This window comes from Myripristis murdjan, chromosome 9, assembly GCF_902150065.1.
Source record: "Myripristis murdjan chromosome 9, fMyrMur1.1, whole genome shotgun sequence".
Classification (NCBI taxonomy): domain Eukaryota; kingdom Metazoa; phylum Chordata; class Actinopteri; order Holocentriformes; family Holocentridae; genus Myripristis; species Myripristis murdjan.
In genome coordinates this window covers 24,908,009-24,931,485 of record NC_043988.1, presented here as the reverse complement: position 1 = coordinate 24,931,485, position 23,477 = coordinate 24,908,009, and the positions used below count along the sequence as shown (strand labels likewise).

At 40.8% G+C, this 23,477-nt stretch overlaps 1 protein-coding gene across 3 annotated transcripts in view; it reads left to right on the top strand.

The window, feature by feature from the left end:
- The window catches only part of rasgrf2b (Ras protein-specific guanine nucleotide-releasing factor 2b), a 46,499-nt gene that overhangs the window by 11,082 nt on the left and 11,940 nt on the right, over positions 1 to 23,477 (top strand). For all 3 annotated transcript variants that reach the window (XM_030060035.1, XM_030060034.1, XM_030060036.1), the window contains 16 exons: positions 3,215 to 3,362; positions 7,057 to 7,146; positions 7,260 to 7,396; positions 8,170 to 8,286; positions 8,908 to 8,987; positions 10,450 to 10,643; positions 10,763 to 10,872; positions 10,999 to 11,117; positions 12,233 to 12,393; positions 12,543 to 12,609; positions 13,111 to 13,247; positions 14,606 to 14,688; positions 15,057 to 15,305; positions 16,350 to 16,442; positions 18,743 to 19,236; positions 22,544 to 22,669. In XM_030060035.1, the coding sequence (XP_029915895.1) occupies positions 3,215 to 3,362; positions 7,057 to 7,146; positions 7,260 to 7,396; positions 8,170 to 8,286; positions 8,908 to 8,987; positions 10,450 to 10,643; positions 10,763 to 10,872; positions 10,999 to 11,117; positions 12,233 to 12,393; positions 12,543 to 12,609; positions 13,111 to 13,247; positions 14,606 to 14,688; positions 15,057 to 15,305; positions 16,350 to 16,442; positions 18,743 to 19,236; positions 22,544 to 22,669 (2,405 nt within the window). The remainder of the gene's footprint in view (positions 1 to 3,214; positions 3,363 to 7,056; positions 7,147 to 7,259; positions 7,397 to 8,169; positions 8,287 to 8,907; positions 8,988 to 10,449; positions 10,644 to 10,762; positions 10,873 to 10,998; positions 11,118 to 12,232; positions 12,394 to 12,542; positions 12,610 to 13,110; positions 13,248 to 14,605; positions 14,689 to 15,056; positions 15,306 to 16,349; positions 16,443 to 18,742; positions 19,237 to 22,543; positions 22,670 to 23,477) is intronic.

Here is a 23,477-nt window from a genome sequence, read left to right as displayed (position 1 = left end):
CAGGCAAATTGTTGTACAAACACCACATGTAAATTCTAATTATTTGTAGCTATTAGAGTTTCTTGAACATCAGTATGGGAAAAGGTTTTTCAAGTAGCTGACACACACAAAATATCTAACAATTTTACGTCAAAGAAACAAAACCTTTTTCTTTCAGTAAGGTAAAAGAGAGAGATAAAAATGCAGTCATTGTAATATTTAATGTTCCACATAAAAGGCCACTAAATAAAAATCATACACGAACAACTAAAAACAGAAAACACTTATTAAGGCTCTTTTCTGACACTCATCTTCAAATGTGGTGATCATAAAGAAATGGTTATCTGTCGATATTAACAGCAGACCCTTCTCCCTACACCCTGTGCAGTTTGGCTTTAGAGTAGGGATGGGCGTATCGATTCTGTGGTATCGATATATCGATACTCACATGCTACTCATTTGGCATCAGTTTCCTTAAACAAATATCGATACTAACAAATAAGAATTGGGGGTGCATGCATACCTTTCAGCTGTTTTAGATAGCTTCCTTCACTTACTATGTGCCGAGACACCCCTGTGCCTGGCGGCATATTGAGCTGGCCTGTGTCACGTCACGGCCCGACAGCACAGCCAGCAAGAGTGGCTTGAATGCAGGAGCTGGAGGAGGAACACACAGAAAATAATGGCAGATCAGTCTTTTTTTCTTTTCTTTTTTTTTTTTACAAGAAAAGTGCAAGAAAACAACAATAACAGTGAAAATGTGCAATTTTTTGTTCATATTTAATTTATTTCATTCATATTTATGTTATTTATTTTAATTTTAGTTTTATTATGTATTGACCATAATAAATATGGTATAAATGGTCTGTATTTGTCATGTAATTTGTCTTAAATGTAATAATATTTTGAATGAAAAAAATTGCCAATAAGAAATTATCTGTGTCTTTATCAGTATCGGTATCGATGAAAATGCAAGAAAAAGTATTGGTATCGTATCGAAACCTAAAAGTGTGGTATCGCCCATCCCTACTTTAGAGCAAACTCCACAGAGACGGCCAACTGTTACTTTGTAGAAAACATTAACTCATCAGTAAGGGTGGAATAGTTTGCGGCTGTATTTCTGGATCTATGGAAAGCCTTTGACACCGTTAACCATAAAGTCCTCATACCTAAGCTTTCCAGATTTAACTTCTCCCCCTATTGCTCTCAGCGTTATGAAATCACACCTGGCAGAAAGAAACCAATGTGTAAAGGTATACCACCATCAGCTGTTATCAAAACTGCTACTGGTGTCCCACAAGGGTCAGCTCTGGGCCCTCTCTTGTTTAGCTTGTACATAGATGATTCATCATCAGTCTGCTCTGATGTTAATCTCCAGATGTACGCTGATGATACACTTGTCTATGTACATGGCAAAAACAAAGATGAAGCCGCATCAAAACTGTTTGCTATTATTGTACAGGTTACCAGGTTGGTACTTCAGGTTATTTATTTATTTTTATCCTATTTATTCCCAGTTGTGTCTATGTCTCATTATATTTTGTACTTTCCACACGATTTTTTGTGACTGTGCCTATTTGTTGTTTGTCTATTGTCTTTAATTATGTTGCATTGCTGCAACGGAGTTTCCCTAACAAGAGACAATAAAGTTGAAAGTTGAAATTAAAGGTTTTCAGTCCTGCCTTCAGCTTAGTGTTACAATAGTCAATATGCTCTTCACAAAGAGACCAACCTCAATATCAGATCCAGACATCATAGTCTCGTGAAAAAAAAAACAAAAAAACAAACAAAAAAAAAACTACAGATCGTGTCCAAGTTAAAGGATACCATCACTACAAAATTTTAAAAAGCACAACTTAATAAGATGGGAAATCATGAGGTATTACACAATATGGTTCCTCCACCACCCCATACTTACATCATGTTAAAAACAGAGGAGACTGTCTTATCTCTTGAAGACGACGTAGTTTTAGCCAATCTGCTTTTTCTGTCAGAGCCTCTCAGGATTGGAAAAACGTACTGCAGCAGTCAGGAAACTGTGCCAACTACCATTCCTTCTCCACAACACTGAGAGCCTGATTTATTAGAAATCAAACTTGTGAACACTAGAACAGTGAGGTGTTTTCACATTGTTTGTTGTTTTTGTATTATTTGTCATTATTATTCTTACAGTAAGACCTGCACCTGCATATCATAGACTCTGTAGATAATATCCACACTACACCAGGCCTAGAATTGTGTTGTCATGCTATTGGTTGATATTTTTTGTAATAAGAGCTACTCTCTTGTCTCTATGTTGTGCAGGCTCTGTTTGTGTCTGCATATTTTCAGTGCTTTCATCATTGATTGTATTTGCAGAGCTTTTATGCTTAATGTTTGTGCTTTTAACTATTGCCTGCCTGGGGACTACAGATGAAAATTTGCCTTTCTGGCTAACTGGAATATTTTCAGAAATGTTGCACTATCCCTGTAAAATAAAATAAAATGTCAAAAGGTGAGGCCACAGTGATAGTGAACATCTTACTGTAAACACAACATTTTCTACATTTCAAGGTAATTAATCCAACATTTATCATCAGTAATTTAATTATTGTATATATATATATATATTTTTTTTTTTTCAATTTTAAACTGACAACATGCCTCTGTTTTTCCCATGTCATTTAATTGCCTCAAATTGAGAGAAGGTGTGGGAGGAGCCTTGTCTCAAAGTACAGACACAAAGTTCCTGGGTTTGAATCCTGGAATGACCATGTCCTGCTTGTGAGCATTGCATCACTTGTGAACATAATATTAATTCACTATGCAGGAGAGGAGTTTGCTCATTCAAAGTTATGTTTACAAACACCAAATATTGTGGGAAAAGCAGCAGCATATCATTGTTATGCTGGGGGAGTTTGTTGTGAGTCCATGAGTGATACCTTGCTGTGTATTGTTGCTTTGTCAGAACAGGAGTTTTGACACTCGTCTCATGTAAATTCACACCACCTAAAAATAATTTATTGTTCTTGGACCCTATAAGTGTTTGGTGTTTTTAACTTTTAGAATAGTTTTATGTATCTCTATTGTATTGCTGGTTCCTCCCACAATGTACTAAGAGGGAGAGCAGCAAGCAATATAAATCCAGTTTTGCAGTGTTCACATAGATTTATTGTGATATGATCTAGTTCTTCAAGTGTAGAACTGTGATTTAGATATGCATTGTACAGTTTTTTCTCTGCTCCCTTTCTGCCAGTTACTCTGACATCATCATTGAGCGCGAGGTGCTGATGCAGAAATACATCCACCTGGTTCAGATAGTGGAGACAGAGAAGGTGGCTGCCAATCAACTTCGCACTCAGCTGGAAGATCAGGACACAGAAATCGAGAGGCTCAAAGCAGAGGTACAGCACACACATTATACATGTATTGTTCCATTATCTTGAAGATTCTGTGTATCTTAAGGCTTCTATATTATTCTGTGTGTAGCATCTGTAAGTACACCCAAAATGAATGCCTGTTACTTTCTACATTTTTAATGGTGACCTCATGCTGCAGCAGTAGGCGTAAATAAAAAAATCTCAACCAATTAAACCGCTTCAAATTAAACTGTGTTTCTCCTGCTGGCTGATGCCATTCTGGTTGACACTTGGTTGAAACATCCATCTTCTTAAGTTCTGCGCCACTATTGCGTTACTGGAATCAAGGAAGTAAGATGCCATTTCATGGGGTCTTTAAACTTTAAAATCACTATATCATTGTGAAATTGTTATGCCCTGCTATAATTACCATAAAGATGAGGTGACTGGTTTCATGGACCTAGTATTGGTAGCACTAGTGTTTGTCTAAATTCAAATAATTTCCCATAAGCCCTATTAGTTATTGTTTGCAAAGATGATATTTTAACCCCTACCTCCAATATTTCCATTGTCCTTTCATTTGTTCCACCAGCAGCCATTGCCAGAAGCTGTGAAAACTGAAAAAAAAAAAAAAAACCTTGTGCAGGAATAGTAGTCTAACAGTGCCCCTCTTCCTGTTTTGTGTCATAAAAGCAAAATTTTTTTGTGTTGTAACCTAATGCAGGGTATTTCCAGCTAAATCCAACCAGATAACACACAATATAAAATGTGTGTCAGTTTAGACAACAAATTAGGCTGCAACTCTTCCTGTTCATGGTCTTGTTTACGGTAATTATACTGATGTCTCACTATTCATGTGGTAATAATTTCTTGATATTAAAAGCTACATGCAGCACCTCCACACCCATTTAGTCGCCCTTCTTCATCCTCTTTCTTTTCTCTCCTAGCCTCCTCTGATCAGTATCACTTTTCACTACCTTTCTGTGACTCTGCTCCCTTCTTTCAGCTTTTCTGTTCTCCTTTTTGATTTTTTCCCCACACAGCTTGCCCTCATCTCTTTGGCAGTGACATACACACGTACATATGATATTTCTGCCTTGACAATCTGAGACTGTAATAAGTACACTTTCACGTGCACACACGCACACACACACGCGCGCGCGCACACACACACACACACACACACACACACACACACACACACGCACACACATAAAGCTCCATGATCAGTCTCATGCCATGGGTAATTCAGAGAGTGATTCACAGAGAAACACATGCTGTATATATCGATGTAGACTTACCTGAGTTTATGTGTGTATATGTTTGTGTGTGTGTGCCTGCTCACAGCTGTGTTTATGGCAGCCGAGGATGAGATGTGAATAGGATGTGAATGGGCATAATCTGTCAATCACCACTGGCAAGGTGTAGGAGGAGAAGCCCACTGTTCAATAAAGACAGCCATCCCTCCCTTAGAAACAGCTGCTAAGCCATTACGCTTATCGAACGCAGCACGTTTCTGTTCAGCCGACACAGCATGATAAATCAAACACACACACACACACACACACACACACACACACAGAATCACATAAAAAAACAAAACAAAACAACAAGCACAGACACCTCTGACCTCTACAACATTGGTAATCAGAACTAATTACAAAACTCTCTTTAATACTGATTGGTTTATGGTAATTAGATCAACGGCCCTAATCTTTTTTGAAGTAAACAATAAGTGAGCTTACCACTGATCTTGTGATCACTGTCAGACTGGGCAGATTAAGTGTGTACAGACGGAAATTAGATACAATGTGTCTGTGTGTTAGTACATCTCTCAACATGTATGTGCGCGTGCATGCGCGTGTGTGTGTGTGTGTGCGCGCAGATAATTGTGGCTCATCCTCACAGTTATATCAAAGTGACTCCAGGAGGAGTTAGTCCTGGCATTGCAGGAGGGTTTTCATTGCTCACAGCTTGATTTTTTGGGCCAAATTTTCCCTGCTAATCATAGATGTGTTGTAATTTGCCAGATCATTGAGAGTCTCTATTATACTGGGAAACGATGCCGGTGGGGGAGAATAGGGGGGATAATTTTCTAATGTACATGCTCTGTCATGTCCTAGAGATTTTCTCCTTCTACTTAGATTGCCAGAAGCCATGACAGATTCATCCTTAATGCTCAGGTGCTTGATAGAAATTGAATTCTGGTCTGTGCAGCAGCTGGCTCCAGGGGAAGCTTCTTGCTCAGTGAGCCAGCTGGTAACATCTCCTTAAATCACACCTCCACTGTAATTTCCAATTTTGTCCCTGGCCACCCGTGTCAATAATTTGCTTGTATAAATATTTTTCTTGTATAAGCTATTTAGGTTTTTGGGGAGAAGATAACACTGTACAAAGCAGTTAATACTGCTTTTAGTTGAGAGCCAGTCCTACTTATAGCAACAAGTGTGCCACATATATTCCCAGCTATGCCAGTGGTTATACGTCATTGCCAGGATATGGTTTGCTCTGTTGATAATGGAAAGACTAACGATAGGCATTTTACATTAGGAAACATCTGCCTGTGTAATGGGGTTCCTCATGAATAAAGGATTAAACTTGGAGTACCAGTGTGAAAATGATTCATCTCATTAAAACATAGGCTTGTTTGTTTGTTTGCATGTGTTTGGGAGTGTGTGTGTGTCTGTTTGTGTGTGTGTGCTCCTCTCTGATAATGAATAATTAAACCAGCTAGCCACTGTAACTGTCACTGGCAATCATCAGCCTGGCTCCTTTTTGCTTGCATTTGCATGAGCCAGTGAATAAGGAAATGAAGATGTAACTGTGTGGATAAATGGGGGTTTGGTTTCATCTTTTAGACTGTCCTCTGTCTATAGTAAGCCGCTGTTCTAAGATGCCCGAGGGTGGAAAATAGAGATGAGAGTGAAACACATAACAGTTTTTAGGTTTTTATTGTGATAAAATAGACATTCCACAGTTTAATAACATTATAAGATTGCCTGGCCTCAACCCATTATGGTGTTTCATATCTCATATAAGCTTCAGTTCTCAAAGCTGTGAAATAACATTAAGTTTGAGGTTGGAGGTTGGCTTTTCTTGCCTACAGCAAGGAAATGTCACATGTCAAAAGGCTAAAGTGACTCCACTGTCTGATGATAGCAATCTGCAGCTGCAAAAAATGACATAAAATTTGATACTATTGGAAGGATCAGGTCTTCAAAAGACTTTGGGATGTAGTGTGCCAATGTTATGGTTTCCACAGATCGTTTTGTTATAAAAAGAGCATATTCAGCCACAATGGGTTATACTGCTTTAATGAATCTTAGGCATGCATTAGCCCATCCCTGCCCAGTCCAGCCCAAGCCCATAAGCCTTAATTTGCTTACTTTGTCACAAACTGATAACAGTGCCGCCCCCCTCCCCTGTATGTCTCTGTCTCTCTCTGTTTGTGAATGAAGGCATGAGATCATCAGTGAAGAGGAAGTCTGATGACAATCTGGCACGAACACATGCACACTGCACTGTGGACACAATGCATGACAGCGTCCCACATTTAGACAGATGATTTTCAGTCCTTTGAGGAATACATTCTTACTTATTAAACCTGCTAATGATTAACGCTGTAGTTTTCTAATATATTGCTTTTGTCCAAAATATCCACAGCATCCCATACATTGTTATCACCTTTATTATTAGGGCATCATACTCACTGGGCCTGGTTTTGTTTTTCTCAAAAAAGATTGTAGCTCTGAACAAAACTAAGGAACGAATGCGCCCTTACCATGTGAACCAAGAAGACGAAGACCCAGATATCAAAAAGATAAAAAAAGTAAGTGCATTAATTGTTGCTGCTAATTTGATATCTGTGGGTGTACTTGTGCGTGTGTGTGTATTTGCTTCATGTGACCTCATCTGCACCACCTTGTGTGTGTGTGTCTTCAGGTGCAGAGTTTCATGCGGGGCTGGCTGTGTCGAAGGAAGTGGAAGATCATTGTTCAGGACTACATCTGCTCTCCTCACGCTGAGAGCATGAGGAAGAGGAATCAGATCGTCTTCAACATGGTGGAGGCAGAGACAGAGTATGTGCATGCTCTAATAGTTCACACTGTAGAAAAAAACAATATAGTGTGTGATGCATTTCATCTACTGCATCAATTGTCCCGCATTCTTCTGCTTTCATAGTTTTGTTTTCAAATAAACTATGGCTCTGGAGAAGAATAATGTTCTTTAAGTTAAGCTCTAATTAAATCTAAAGGGTATTCAGTGTATACAGTTCAAGTCCTCACAGTCACATTACTGCACCCTAACTGGCAGGCAAAACCAACTCCTCTAATTCAAATAAACCAACCTGCTAATTAGAGGCTTTGCAGGGGGGTCTCCCTGTTCAGATGCTATAAACCTGATTGACTGGTAGGATTTCAGTAATTGTTTAGTAAAGGGAGCCAATTAAGGCCAAATCAAGCCCAGTTGTGTTGTGCTGACTGAGGTCTGAAATGGTCTGTCAAAAGGATTGATTTTTGAAACTGTAATAATGTAATGTGTAAATGTATTATAAAATATGCATGCAATATGCATTCTTATTTTTGGGCCAAGTCACCAGTTTTCTGGGATTAAAAATAGATGAAAAGTAGATGAATGTCATTATATATTTCTTAGAGTTGTACTAGTTTCACTCAACATAATTTGATTAATTTTGCAGCTGCTCCTACAACCTCCCACATTTTAAATGGGTTAAAGCTGAAAGGCTATAGAGAGTCTATAGCCACTGATTCCCGTTTAACATCTTTATAATGCTCCTTGTGATCCATCTGAGTGTCATAATTGTGTTTGTCCATGTGTTTTCCAATGGCAGGTATGTCCACCAGCTGTACATCCTGGTCAACTGTTTCCTCAGACCTCTGAGGATGGCTGCCAGCTCCAAGAAACCCCCCATCAGTCATGACGATGTCAGCAGCATTTTCCTCAACAGGTGTGTGAGTGTGTGTAGTTTGTGATTAAAACTACGATTCCCACCTAAAATTCCCCTTAAGTTGCTTCAAAGTTAGAAAAAAGCTTTTTTCTCTCTCTCTAGGGTGCAGCAATGGTTCATACATATTCTGTTTCTGCTGGTTGCAACACTTCACTGAAGCCACATCACACCCATAAGAATCAGAATCAGAAATAGGTTTTTGATCCCCAAGGGGAAATTGGGTAAAATATTGAGTGGAAAATTCAAACCCAAGATACCATTGTTTCATGGGTGCAGCATTAGAAAATACCTAGATGTCTTCTGCATCATTTTATACACATTTCCCTGTAAATTGGCAGGGCATATTTTGTATTTTTGGAAACTGTGTGATCTCCACTAGAATTGTAGAAAGTCATACTGGTTTGAACAAAGCCGTGTGCATTTGTACTGACAAACCCACTGATGGGAATGGCAGAATTGAAGAGGTTAATCATCATATTCTCTCCATTCTTTTGACTGAAACATTGAACTGTGAATAGAGCAATAGGGATTATCAGAGACGGCGACATTTAGGATTTCAGAGACCAAAAAAATCTTTTGTGGGTTGTTTTTTTTCACATTGTTTTTACTCTGTATCCTCAGTGAAACCATTATGTTCCTACATGAGATTTTCCACCAAGGCCTGAAGGCCCGGATTGCCAACTGGCCAACGCTGGTGCTTGGTAAGCAGCTGTTTAACAGCACACAGTACTCAGGCAAAAGCACTTCATGTGATACAGTCTGCAGCTTCACAATGACATCAGTGCCAGGTTGATAATGCACATATGTCTCATTCAAACATCAGCTGTGACGTCTCTCTGCCCCGTAACACAGACACACAGGCACACACACACGCACAAATACACACTCATTTCCCTATCTCTTCCACCAACATGTGCACACTCTGTCTTGACAGACAATGACCTCTTAGACAGAAAGGCATCCCATAATTTCTCCTCCTAAAACAGAAGCCCCCTCGACAGATAAGCATCACCCAGGAGACAGATGGTTGAAATAAATTGCTACAAATTGCATGTGACAAATTCAAAAAGAGAGCATCGGCTGATTAAACACATCACCCTTATCTGAGTCCCTCCTAGACTAGTAGTCATTGTAGCTTCTTGATCAATATTTGTTATACTACTACCTTGGTCTACAGTATTTTCAGCATTATCTGATATTTTACTCTCTTTTATGTGAATGAGTAATATTGTCCTACCTCTGACATACTGCATTATATAACATGGTATGATCAAGTGAGTACAAGCATTAATATTCCCATCAAAATTTGAACTCTTTGGTGGTGTTGTGTAATATTTATGCCATTGTTCATTCATCTTTTTGAGAGCATCGCTGTTGAAAATCCTGATAAAGCAGGGATCTGCATCTGTGCGATGGATCAGGAAAATGCTTTAGACGCTGTTTCAACATATAATATTTAAAATGCTCAAATGTGATCATCTCTGTTTATTGACAAGGCTCTGGCATAGTGCTAACTCCATTATCATGCTTTTAAACCATTTACGGTCCAGTGGTGACTTGTGGAATGACGCATTGCCATATTGGCCAGTATTGCTGCCAACCAAGAAAGAAACTGGGATGCATTCACTCAGAATTGTTAATGTTGTATGTGATCTGCTCTGTTTCACAGGCTCACATCTGAAAAACTTTCATCAATTTTAAATGACACTGAAATCCCCCTATTTTTATTTCTCCCCTTCTATCACCTCTCTAACAATTTTCCCAGCCATTTTTGGGATGACTAAAATGCCTTCTGTCTTAAAATACACTATGCACTGTGGTGGGTTTTGTGTTTTCCCTTTATTTTATCCAAGCTGTTATGCATGTGCAGATAAGCCAAAATATATTCACCTCTGACAATCAGACCCATGATCTTAAAGAACCTAACATAGCCCCAGTAACCCAGTAATAAAAACCAATAACCTCTTAATAAAGTTCTTATGAAGTTCTTAGTCTTATCCAGGCTGTAGGGCTGTGAGTAATACAAATGATTGGCATGTCATGGACATCGAGCTGGCATTGGGCCATTGTAATAAGAATAATAAGCAGTCCTACCTGTATATCTTGATTTTACATAAATCATAACTAAAAACTATATGTATGCCTTTGTGTTTTTGTATCCAGCTGACCTCTTCGACATCCTCCTGCCCATGCTGAACATCTACCAGGAGTTTGTGCGAAACCATCAGTACAGCCTGCAGGTTTTGGCCAACTGTAAGCAGAATAGAGACTTTGACAAGCTGCTTAAACAGTATGAATCCAATGCGGCCTGTGAGGGAAGAATGCTGGAGACCTTTCTCACATACCCCATGTTCCAGGTAGAGCAAGCAGCCCAAGTCAACTCTCTGAAATATTGCTTTTTTAAAAATTGTTCACATATTTTAATAATACTTATGTTTTCATTCATGTTTGCCTACTATTTCCTGTCTACTATCAGATTCCCCGCTACATCATCACCCTGCATGAGTTATTGGCACACACTCCTCATGAGCATGTGGAGCGCAAGAGCCTTGAATTTGCCAAATCCAAACTAGAGGAACTGTCCAGGTATTTGTCTGGCTGTCAGAGCCATCCTGTCAGCCATCCTGATATATTCCAATATCTGATATATTTTTCAGATAGTGTGAATCTTATATTTCTAATCAGTGCCTGTGTGTGTGTGTGTTTGGCCAGAGTGATGCATGACGAGGTGAGTGACACAGAGAACATCCGTAAGAACCTGGCCATAGAAAGGATGATTGTGGAGGGCTGTGACATTCTGCTGGACACCAGCCAGACCTTTGTCAGACAGGGTGAGTCTATAGCCGCTGCGCCCTCCAAGCAGATATATGCAGGCGTGTGAACACTCAGACAAACAGCACACAAAGAGTCAAAGTAATAATGCAGCCAAATGGAGAAGCAGCCCTAGACTGGGTTTGGTCTGTGTAGTAATGCTCTCTAAAGTTGGGTAAGAGAGGAGACTGTGTCAGGCCTAAACTGGACAAGGCTTCAGCTGAGCACAGGACCCTGAGAACTGAGAAAATAAGTATTTGAGTTTGGATTTGAAGATTTTCAAATATTTAGCTTCCTTGATTGCAAGATGAAGTTGGCTCCGAAGATAGGTTTGCTCGGTTGGGAAATGCTGTGCTGCCTGTCGATTTTATCTTGATTCTTGGCCCTCTTGGATTCTTGGCTCAGGGCTGTACTGTGTTTACTGAGAGGCATGCTAATTAATACCGTGCGCAACAACTTAACCTGCACAGTTGGATGCAGTTTAGCAGACAGCAGGTTTACCAATTTATTAAGATTACATATGCTGGTCTAGACAGTTGCAGTTAAATTAAAACACGTGAAGTGTAGTTTCAGTACTTAGTGTGCATGTGGACCAGGCAAAACCAATAGCAGGATGTTTTTAATGTGATTCCTCACTGTAGCTGAGGCAGAGATTCCAGTTGTTGTTTTTTTTAATTTCTTCAAGCAGCACTAAAATAATATCATTATTATAATCAATAATAATGATATATAGGATGTGGTAATGTATAATTTCTTTTAATCTCATCATCTGACAGACACGGTTGTGTTTTTGAACAAACAAACTAGCAGCATGTGTGTGTTTAGGTTTTGTAGATCAGTGGATCTATTTAAATTTTCTTCCTCTTCATTTTTGCGCCCTGCCATTGCTGCTCCTCAGCATACATATTGATTGGGTCAAATGTGCTAAAAGTCTCCTGCCAAGTGTCTACCCTGTTTCCATGTGCAAAATGTTTCTGCGCACAGGTTAGTAGACTGGAATTGGCACTTTTTGCACATGCAGCTGCAAATTCTCAGTAAATACGGACTTCTGTGTAAATCAGTGTGGATAAGTGTGTCATCTTAATGCCCAAAGTGTAAAATGTAATCCTGCATCACCTCAATTCCCCCTCTCCAGGCTCTCTGATCCAGCTGCCATCAGTGGAGAGGGGCAAACTCAGTAAGGTGCGTCTGGGCTCACTGTCTCTGAAGAAAGAAGGAGAAAGACAATGCTTCCTCTTCACCAAACATTTTCTCATCTGCACACGCAGCTCCGGGGGAAAACTGCACCTTCTCAAGGTGAACAAACTGTGTCTCAGTACCTTAGTGATATCTCAATGAGAAAATTCATTTTGAATCAGATTGAAAGGTTTATTCATAATGCCAGTGCAGTCAGTGAACCCAGAGGTCTAAACTCACATTGCATACTTGCTCTTTAACTCTTGCAGCAAGGCGGAGTTTTGTCCCTCATTGACTGTACACTCATAGAGGAACCAGATGCCAGCGATGAAGAGTGTGAGTTCACAAAATCCATGAATGTCAGTGTGTGTGTCCACGCTGGCCGACACACAGGCAGCTCTTACTGGCTCATTAAACCTCCTCTGTCTTCATGCAGGTTAATTAGATGTCAGACGATAAGTGTCCACAAATTACTTCCCTTTAAATATCAGATGACCACCCCTTTAAATGTCAGGTTTTGATCTCTCGACATCACAGGTCCATTAATTTCTCTCAGGATTCGTTCAGTAGATGGGAAACCTGATGTGACGCCCACACACACACATGTGCAGACACACTCACTTGCATGTGCACACTCGCCTTCAACATACACCTTATGCTTAAGCCTTCTCTTCAGGGGTGCACAGACTAAAGATAGCAGGTCCTCTTAATTAACCCCTTTGGCTGTGTGTGTGTGTGTGTGTGTGTTTGTGTGCATGCGTGCTGCGTGTGCATGTGTGTAATTATTTCTAATTATCTCTTGTGAAAATGCTCTCTCTTTGGTTTCTCCCAAAAAAGCCAAGGCAGGTGGTCAGGTATTTGGCCAGCTGGACTTTAAGCTGGTAGTAGAGCCATCGGACTCGTCGTCGTTCACCGTGGTGCTGCTGGCACCGTCACGGCAGGAGAAAGCTGCATGGACCAGTGATATTAGCCAGGTACACACATACACATATGCACAAACAGAGAAACACAGAATAACAAGAGCCTAAAAACAGCAAGAGCATGTCGCCCCTGGGCATTAAAAAGGCTTAGTGATAAGTAAACACGAACACAGGCTCAGGTCCCAGGGGTGAATTCAGCTGACTTTCTCAGCACCTCACAAACAGAGGAACACCGTATGAGCATGTCAGGCTGGGATTCTGCTTTTTAAACAAACAAATGCATTGACAGTTTTCCTCAATATGTTACCAACCAGACTTCAAGAAGATTTTTTAAATGATTTTAAGAATTATAATCTAGTGGATGGGAACATTGAGCAAACAAATGAGGGTCAGAAAGCAGAACATGACAGTCAGTCAAATACTGATGTAAATATATAAATATATTCATCTTAATAAGTCACTCAGTCGCATCGTGTTTTTTTTTAAAACAAGTGAAAAATTCTGCCAGTCGAATGAGACAATCACACTTTTTTCTCAATGCAGTTTCATTTGCTTTAGGATTTTTTCTTTCTTTGAAAAAGTAAAAATTTGTTGACACATAGCAGAATAAGGTAGATCAGCCCAGTATCAAGAAGATGACACTTGATTCAAGAACATTCTGGGAACAAGTAGATTTGCATTGGAAACAGGTGGGATTATCTCATTCCAGTGGCAGATTTTTCCATTATTTTTGAGAAAAACAAGATTTTAAACACTGAATACAAGACTGCATCACTTGTTAAAGGACCATATCAGTGATTTTGAATGTTTTGCACATTTATTACAATTTACCCATATTTTACGTGCAATAAACCACCTTGAAAATCATGCGCAGGTGTTAAATATTTCACAACCTATAATCAAAATCTCTCAAATTTTTTTTTTTTTTTTTTTTTTTGGAAAAAACATATAATATTCTGCTTTTGTGGCTTAAAAATGTCATCACCATTCATAAACCACAGAGCTAAAAATTCACTGTGTAAACCAAACGTTTCCCTGGGGGCTATTTTTCAGCTGAGACCGGACACAACAGTGCTGTTGCTTTTAGGAAAACTAGGGCCACTTTATTATGGTGATGGAATACTGGAGTGAAAAAAGTTAGTAGTTTTGACTATTGTAGTGGAATGAATGGAAACCAATGGCTGGACAAAAGGCAGGAAAAATGATATGGGAGTTCTAAAATACAAATGCTTGCTTTGGGAAAAGGTTAGCAGAAATGCAAAATCCCTCATTGGGTCCTTTTAAGATGGATATGTTTTCTGCAGTATATATGCCACTCATCTGGTGCATCAAATGGGTCAAACACTAAGAATTATTTGTATTTTCTTTCTTTCCCTCCTTATGCCTTTTCTGTCCCTTTTTTGCATCTTTAGTGCATAGATAATATCCGTTGCAATGGCTTGATGACCAGTGTATTTGAGGAGAACTCTAAGGTCACTGTACCGCATATGATCAAGTAAGTGTTTGTGTGTGTGAGGGGGCACACCCATATATTCATGCCAGCCTTGCATAGCCAACTTTTATAACATATCTGAGCGAAAATGTTCAGTTGATTTACCCTAGATGGAAAGGCATTATATTGTGTGTTTATTTCTTTATTATGCTTATGCTGTTACTGCAAATCTGCTCAACAGTATCGGTATTCATTGGTTGTCCACTTCTATATTTTACCTGCATTCTTTGTAACGTGCATTTTTGAGTTTTTCTCTTTTACCTCACTATTTTTGCTCAGCTATTTTCATGACCCTTTCCTTGCTTAGCTACCAGCTCAGCAGTCACCCAGGCTTGGTTATGTGTGTGTGTGTATGTGTGTGTGTCCATCAGATCCGATGTGCGTCTCCATAAAGATGATGTTGACATTTGCTTCAGCAAGACGCTCAACTCCTGCAAGGTCCCCCAGATCCGCTATGCCAGCGTGGAGCGGCTGCTGGAGAGGCTGACGGACCTGCGTTTCCTCTCCATAGACTTCCTCAACACCTTCCTGCACACATACAGGATCTTCACCACTGCAGCTGTGGTCATGGACAAACTGGCCGACATCTACAAGAAACCCTTCACTTCCATTCCTATCAGGTAAAATGCTGCATACACTGAAGCAGAATATGAGTATATAGACACCGGCCTAGATGCGCAGACAAAACACACACACACACACACACACACACACATGGATACACACTGCCACCACAGAGTTAAAAGCGCCTCATAAATCTAGCCACAATACACCTTTACCAGGATGGATTTTATGATGGTTTTTATGAATTTGTGTGTGGTTGTTTGTGCCTGCGTGTTATGCAAGTGTGTTTACCGGTGTTGCTTGAGTGTTCTAAGAGTGTTTTATTAGCTTCCTTTTAAAAAAAAAAAGCCCTGAATGATGCAGTCAGATGTGGGTCAGCGCTCTGGACTCTGCAGGCAGCTACCACCTCTGCCCGCAAGGTTAAATACATACTGGCTGAAATACATACCAGCCTGTGTGTGGAGGCCAGCAGAACAGATGCACTTGGCACAGCCATAGGAATAAGCTGTGTCACATGAGTTTCTCTCTCTCTCTCCCTCTCTCTCTTGCTCCCTGGCTGCATCTAAGATTGTGTGTTTATATTCCTGCCTAGACTTAATGGAACTTAACTTGACTTTTCAACTGGAAAAGCTCTGTCTTTTCCTTTGCCCAAGGGCAGGTTTGTGTGTAAAGACTAACTCACCATGCCTCCTTTGATGGAAGAGAACAGGGGACACTCATCCATGCATGCATGCATCCGCACACACATACACACACACAAATGCACACACACACATACACACACCTCTGTTGGCCCTGTCTACTTTGGATTTATTTCCATTTCGTCATATGTCGATACGTGGGAGGCTGAAGACATGCAGCTGTTGTGTCACTTACATGCTGCCAACCCTCCTCCTCTCACACACCTGTCCTCTTTGAAAATGTTCACTTGTCACCCTTCATCCTCTCTCCTCACCACAACACCGACCAATCACTGTTGGTGCGTTTCCATAACACATTTCGCCATCCCTCTCGATGTGACGACGGCAATCCATCCAATCAATCATTTTTCAATCTTATCCACCCATCCATTCGTCCATTCGTGTCCTCTCCCACTACAGGGTGCAGTACCACTCATTTGACCGTCTGTCCATAACGTCCATCTGTCCTGACTACAGTCTGAAGATCAAGAAGATAGCCCTGGACCAGTCTAAGTAACAATGTCTTTGCCTTTCTGTCTCTCTTCTTCCCTCCATCTTCCCTACTCTTCTATCCTCTTCTTCCCCTTCTTTGGTCTTGGTCATATGCTTTAGTGATGCATGACCTTCCCCTTCTCTTGAATTCCTATCTTATATACACTCCTGATCAAAATCTTAAGACCAGTTGAGAAATTGCAAGAATTTACATTTTGCACTGTTGGATCTTAAAAAGGTTCTAAGTAGAGCTTCAAAATGCAAAAAGAAGAAATGGGAGTGAGACAAAAAAAATTTTTGAGTAAGCAATTTATTGCAAACAACCATTAAACTGAAACAGGCTGTTCATCAGCTGATCAAAAGTTTAAGACCGCTGCCTTTAAAAGCCCAAATCTTCGCAAAAATGTGGATTCAGTGTAATTTTCTGTTAGTGTATCCACACTGTCATGACCTCCTGATGGCAAAGGCAAAAAAAACTTTCTGTCTTTGAACGCGGTCGGATTGTTGAGCTGCATAAGCAAGGCCAACAACAAAGCCCTCACAGGGTGCCATTGCTGCTGAGGTTGGATGCAGTAAGACAGTCATTTTAAACTTCTTAAAAGATCCTGAGGGTTATGGAACCAAAAAGTCAAGTGGTAGATTTCACCAAGTCAGTCATTTCAGGTCAGTCAGGTCTGAAGATGGGTGTAGAGAAAGGGAAGGCATTTAGAGTCTTCCAGCTGCAGCCAGGCTGTAGCATCCCCTCCCACGCCAGCATCCCCCTCCAGCATTACTTCCTTTATGGACACCCTGGAGGCTGTTTTCCTCTTTCTGCCCGTATTGATCACTCCCTCTCTTTGTAACTGCTCTTCAATCTGCTTTATTTATTTTATTTATTTATTTCTCTTAAAGCACATTCTGATGCCTGCATCTTCTGTTTCCGACGCTCCCTTCAAAGTTCTTTAGAAATCCTCCTCTTTCATCTCTTCCTGTCTCTTCCTCAGCCTCCCCTTTCCATCCCGGATACGAATTACTCTCCTATTTCTGCTGAATTACAGGCTTATGTGAATAAATGGCAGTTATCTATGCATGGTTACTCCTCTCTTGTTTTAGTAGTATTTTCAGACATCATCTCTGAGCAGTATTAATGCTGTCATTAAACTAAGGACTACACTGCTCATTGATGAAGGCTTCTCGCAATTTTCTCATCAGATACTATAACAAGCACCTATTCTGTCCCATGACAATATTCAAAATAATTTTAATTCATTTGAATTTGAATAAAAATGTTCCGAAATAAAGGAAAAACACAGCAGCAGATGTATCTACACCTTCACCACTGATGAGAAAACATTTTAAGATTGTGTGTAATGCTCAAAAACAGGAAAAAAGGAAAATATTTAAATGTTGCCAATGTAATTTACACCAATAGAGTGGTACTATTGTTTCCATGCAAACGTTAATGTGTATGTGCTGACAATAATGCAAGTATTCTTAAATATATTATTATTATTATATAAAAAATATATTATAAATATATTATTAATATATTATTATATAATATATTCTTAAATAGTATTCTAAAATCCTAATCCTTAATCTTAATCAGTAAATCATTTACTATATTTAATCAATATGCAGTGACTGAAATTAAAAAGCTGTTCATTAAAAACTAAGGCTAATACTGTGAAAATTGACACTGATTCAGAGTTATCTGAAGGAATGCAGAACAAGTAGAGGCTGTGTTCTGCACTGGTCCAGGAGCTAGACAGACCTACAGAGCCCTACAGCAGGTCACAAGGTCAACACTCACACAAGCCAGAGTCCATCACCAGATGTGTGCAAGTTTCTGTGAGTGAGATGTTGAACCTGCAGCTGCTCACTCATAGTAAATTCCCTCTAGATAATCAGACAAATGACTGAAAAATAAAAATGAAGACAGACAGCTCTCGCAGTACTCTATAAAAACCTGAAGTTCTGCCTCTCTGCTGTTCCATAAACTCAGTTTCTACGGGATTTTGTCATGAATCTAAACCACTGACTAAATTTGTTGGCAGGATTAATGTGCGAAGTAACATCTTGAGGCTTGGTGATAGCAGAGGTGTACTTCAGAGGTGCTGCTCTTTTATATATTAGATATAATTTTTATTTCATAGCTAAGTCTTGGCTGATGAGAGCATGAGGAGTAAAACTGGAATTCAAATATTAAAGAAGCTCAATTTCTCCTAACCATGGCCATGTTGCACCTCATTCTGTTTCTCTTTTCCTCTTTTCCTGGATCTTCCTCTCATTTCTTTTTTCATTTAGTTATTTGCTAACATATTGAGTTTTTTCTTCTTCAGGTCCTTGGAGCTGTTCTTTGCCACCAACCAGAATAACAGAAGTGGGGATCACATAAACGACAAATCTCCTCGTCTCTGCCGCAAGTTCTCCTCGCCTCCTCCTCTGTCCATCTCCTCCCGCACCTCCTCCCCTGTCCGTGCACGGAAGCTCTCCCTCCACTCCCCCATCACTTCCAGGGTGGGTGGCCTCGACCTGACCAGTCCCACCTCCAACCCCATCGTCAACCACAACACCTCCCAGTCTGCTGCCAGCAGCCCGACGTCTGCCCACACGCCCCAGACCCCGACACCTCAGACCCCCACTTCAACCCCAACCTCTACTACCTCCTCTCCTCCTCCATCCTCCACCTCTCCTCCACCCTGCAACTCCAAGGTACCACAGGACCAAGCTCCTCCCATCCCCTCTTCTCCGGATCAGAGTCCGAACGCAGAGGGGGATGAGCTGCCCAGGATCGACGCCTTCTGCGGCAAACTGAGGCGCAGCATCCGCAGAGGTACGTTTTTAAAGTCTGCACAGGTGTGACCCCAAAACATGGACACACCAACATACTACTGCATAGTGCACTCTCATTTCAAATTTCTTATTTTAGTTTAAGGAAGCTATGTTTTGTTCTCTTTGTTTGCTTTGTTTTTGTTTTGCTTTGTTTCTCTGTCTGTCAGCAGGATAGCTCAGAAACAAATGAACAGATGTCTGTGACATTTGGTGGACAGATACGCCCTGAGCCAAAGAATGATTGATTCCATTATTGTGGTGATCTGGATTTTGGATTTCCACCATGAGACAATTATAATCTTTTAACCATGACCATGAAACTAAAAGAGATAGAGACTTCCTTATTGCATGACAGTGTTGCATACATATTCTGTATCTGCTAGTTACTGAAGATACATCACAGTTGTATTGAGTGAAATATTCAAACACAAGGTGCTATTGTTTTATACCTGCTCTGTTATATCAAATACAGAATATCAAGATGCAAGGTGAATCATTTTATACACATTTGTCTGTAATTCAGCAGGACATATTTGGTATCTCTGGAAACCTTGGGATCTCTACTACACTTTAAGATGAAGTTCTGTGTGTTTGAAACATGCATAGCAATAGGGCATCGATTTCTAATGACAAACCCACCGGTGGAACTGGACAGATTGAAGAGGTTAAATCTACAGTGTACGTGATAGGAGTGATGTCTTTGGGTGTAACAGCGAGTTGGAGGCACAGGTTTGTGCTCTGTGAGCGGCTATTAGTTTAGTGTGTAAAAACCCTTCACATTTATAATGAAGTGTTGTGCGTGGCTGTATGTTGCTGTGTTGTGTGCCTGGCAACTGGACAACCTGTTCATACCGCAGACCCTTGACTGCAGTTTGTTCTGTGAGCCACGTACTCTGTGACTGTACCTACGTGCTCATACTGAAATGGCTCGGAAACAGCTGAAGGTCATTCATCAAAAGACACAGTGTGAAATGTTCCCCTTAACAGCAGAATTAGGCGCCTTGTTGGGAGTCATTATATCCCCGCATTCACATGTCCCCTTTGCTTGAGTCAGCCAAACCGACTACCCATTTCAGGCGTTCACATCCGCTAATAGTGAGGTTAAACAGCCCTCTTAGACCGGAGAGAGATACCATCAGGGCATTTAAAGCAGCAAGACAAGGACAGGCTGCAGTTAGACTCTCATTAGCATGTGCACATGTATACAATGTGTGTGTGTGTGTGTGTGTGTGTGTGTGTGTGTGTGTGTGTGTGTGTATGTGTGTGTGTGTGTGTGTGTGTGCGTGCGCGCGTGTGCATGAGCGTGTGCATGTGTGACAGCTGCTAACCTCACACTAGGGGACAAAGAGGCATTAGCACTCACACAAACCAGCAAGCCACTCTCCTCTCTTCTTCCCGTTCTCTCTGTTTCTAACTAGCTAACAGAGTGTATTTATATGTATTTCGTATGTACTGTATGCTTATCAGCCATGCCTCTCTATCTGTCCATCCCTCTTATCTGTCTTTATGTTGATCTATCCCTCTCTTTCTCTCTGCCGTTCCTCGTGGGAGTCTGTTTTTACACACTGACATATTGCCAGTTTCATATCTCAACATATGCTCATACGACACGAAGTCATTGGATGAACCCTCTCACAGTTAGATATCATCCATCTCTCTCTCTCTCTGTCTCTTTCTCTCCCTCTCTCTCTCTTTCTCTCTTTTTCTCTCTCTCTCTCCCTCTCTGTTGTGTGTGTGTGTCTCTCTGTAATGATGATTCATGTACGCAGTGCGTGCTTTTGATATCACTGTGAAGAATTTAGATATTGATAGCATGATTCAGCTTCCTTCTGGCATCAGTGAGAATACATAGTTGTACACCTGCTGAAACCCTTCCTTATAGGGACTGGGATTCTTTGTCCTTTCATGTATGTGTGTGTATGTGTGTGTGTGTGTGTGTGTGTGTGTGTGTGTGAGTGTGTGCAAAGGTTAAATACAGATGTTTATTCAATGACATTGTTTCCAAACAAGGGCAGAGCGGACACTGAGATTATGTTGTTGTCTGAAACAAATGCCACAAGCATGTATTCTTGCTCACATGCAGGTACACATAGGCACAAGTCTATGCACACTCATGCACACACACAGACACACTCACACACACACAAGCAAAGGGTTGGCAGAAGATAAATGAGAAACTGTCGCAGTTATCTTTTGGTCATACTGAGTGAACATCGCCTGGCTGTGAGCATACAGATAAAATTCTCCTTTCTAGCAGCACAATAATGACCACAACCAGCAACACCCCGACCACCAACACAATCATCATCATTTATATTACTCGTTATATCCTCCCACTCCCAACATTGAGTTACAAAAGACTGTTTTCTCATTTTATGCACCTTTTACATGGAGCTAACTTAAACACCTGGGATTTTAAGTTCCTTTTAAATCTTGTGCTATGCGAACATTGTGTTTGCTTTTAATAACATAATCATTTACTGTTAAAGACAACATGGAAGCTCAGTGGTTAGTACTGTCACTTCAGAGCAAGGATGTCATGGGTTCAAATCCTGGCTGTCTGAGGACCTTTCTTTGTGACATTTGTATGGGTTTCCTCTGGATGCTCCAGTCCATTTTATTTATTACCTCCACCATGGAGATGAAACCTCTGGCAGGATAGCAGGATAACTCAAGGTGTGATCTTTGGTGGGAAGGTTGGCTATAGGCCAGTGAAGAAATTATTAACTTTTCAGACTAATATGCCTCAACTGGGCATGGCAACAGACAGGCCCTAGCACAAGCAGGGCTGTAGTGTACAAATGAATGCATGTAAGATCACCAAACCCAGGTCAAAGTGGCCGTGACCAACGGCCCATGCTGATTGGCTGAGATTGGCATGTCCTAAGACCAAACCATTGCCACAAGAGGTGTGGCCTAGGACAAACAAGGCTGTAACTTCCCACTGTGACCTTGGTGGAGATGGTCCTGTCTAGATGTTAACCCTTCATTTGTGAAACCGTCACAAACATAGGCTTGAATTCTTGCAAGTGCTGTTTGGGTTAAAGTTAGGGTTTAGGTTAAGGTTAAGTACTATGGTGCTGAATCAAGTGCACATGTGTGAGAGGATGCAAGAATGTCACAACTCTAGGGTTACCATCTAGACACAACGGGTGAAGGCCTTCTTTTTTGGTATTTGATGAACTCTCTGTCTGTCTCTTTGTCTGTTTATCTATCTATCTATCTATCTATCTATCTATCTATCTATTTATCTATCTATCTATCTATCGGTCCATCTGTCTGTCTGTCTATCTATCTGTGCTTTCTAGCTGTGCTTGAGTCCATGTCACTGGAGAAAATCATCCCAGAATCCTCTCAAAACAGTGAAGCAGGAGACATGTCCCCATGTCGCTCCCCCTCGACCCCCCGACACCTTCGTTACAGACAGCCTGGAGGTAAATGTGTGTGCTGTGTGTGTGGTACTATTTCTGTGTAATGTATGTATGTGTGTGTGTATGTGTGTGTGTGTGTGTGTGTGTGCATGCATGTGTGGCTTGTGAGTCGTGACCGGACCAGAATGCCAAAGCCAGAGGCCTCCACAGGGCAGTGTTGTGCCCACTGACAGGCTTCTCTGCAGAGACGCAGAGCCAGGCAAAGATCCCCGACCCTGAAGGCTGACATCTTTAGTACAGCAGCATAATACAAAGCTCAAACATAGCCAGACCATTGCATAAAAGGGCCCTGTGTACCTGTGTGTGTGTATTTTTGTGTGTACAACTGTGTGTGTCTTTTGGGACAGTTTTCCTTGAGCTGGGCCCAGTTAAATAGTCCACTTGGATGACATTAAAGGGAGTCTATCCTGTATGTAGGACAGCCGGAACAGGGTGAGCCAGTGTTAGACCGTAAGTGAGCTCTTGTCAGCTGGACTCAGCTGAAATTAGATCAGAGTAGAGTGATGATGATGGTGGTGAAGGTGTTGATAAGGGCAATGGAGATGATGGTGATGATGATGATTTAAGTGGTGCTAATGAAGGTGATGACTAAGATGTTCTCATTGGAAAGTGACTTTATGAAAGTGTTTATGGGGACGCTGTTGTTGTCAATGATGACTGTATTGATAATGGAGACTGTGCCGACAGAGACATTGATGATGATGACAGTGGAAAAGACAGTGATGATGATGATGATGATTGAGAGCATCAACAGTGACGATAACAATGACAAAATGACAACAGAAATGAGGAAAATATCAGTGATGATGAT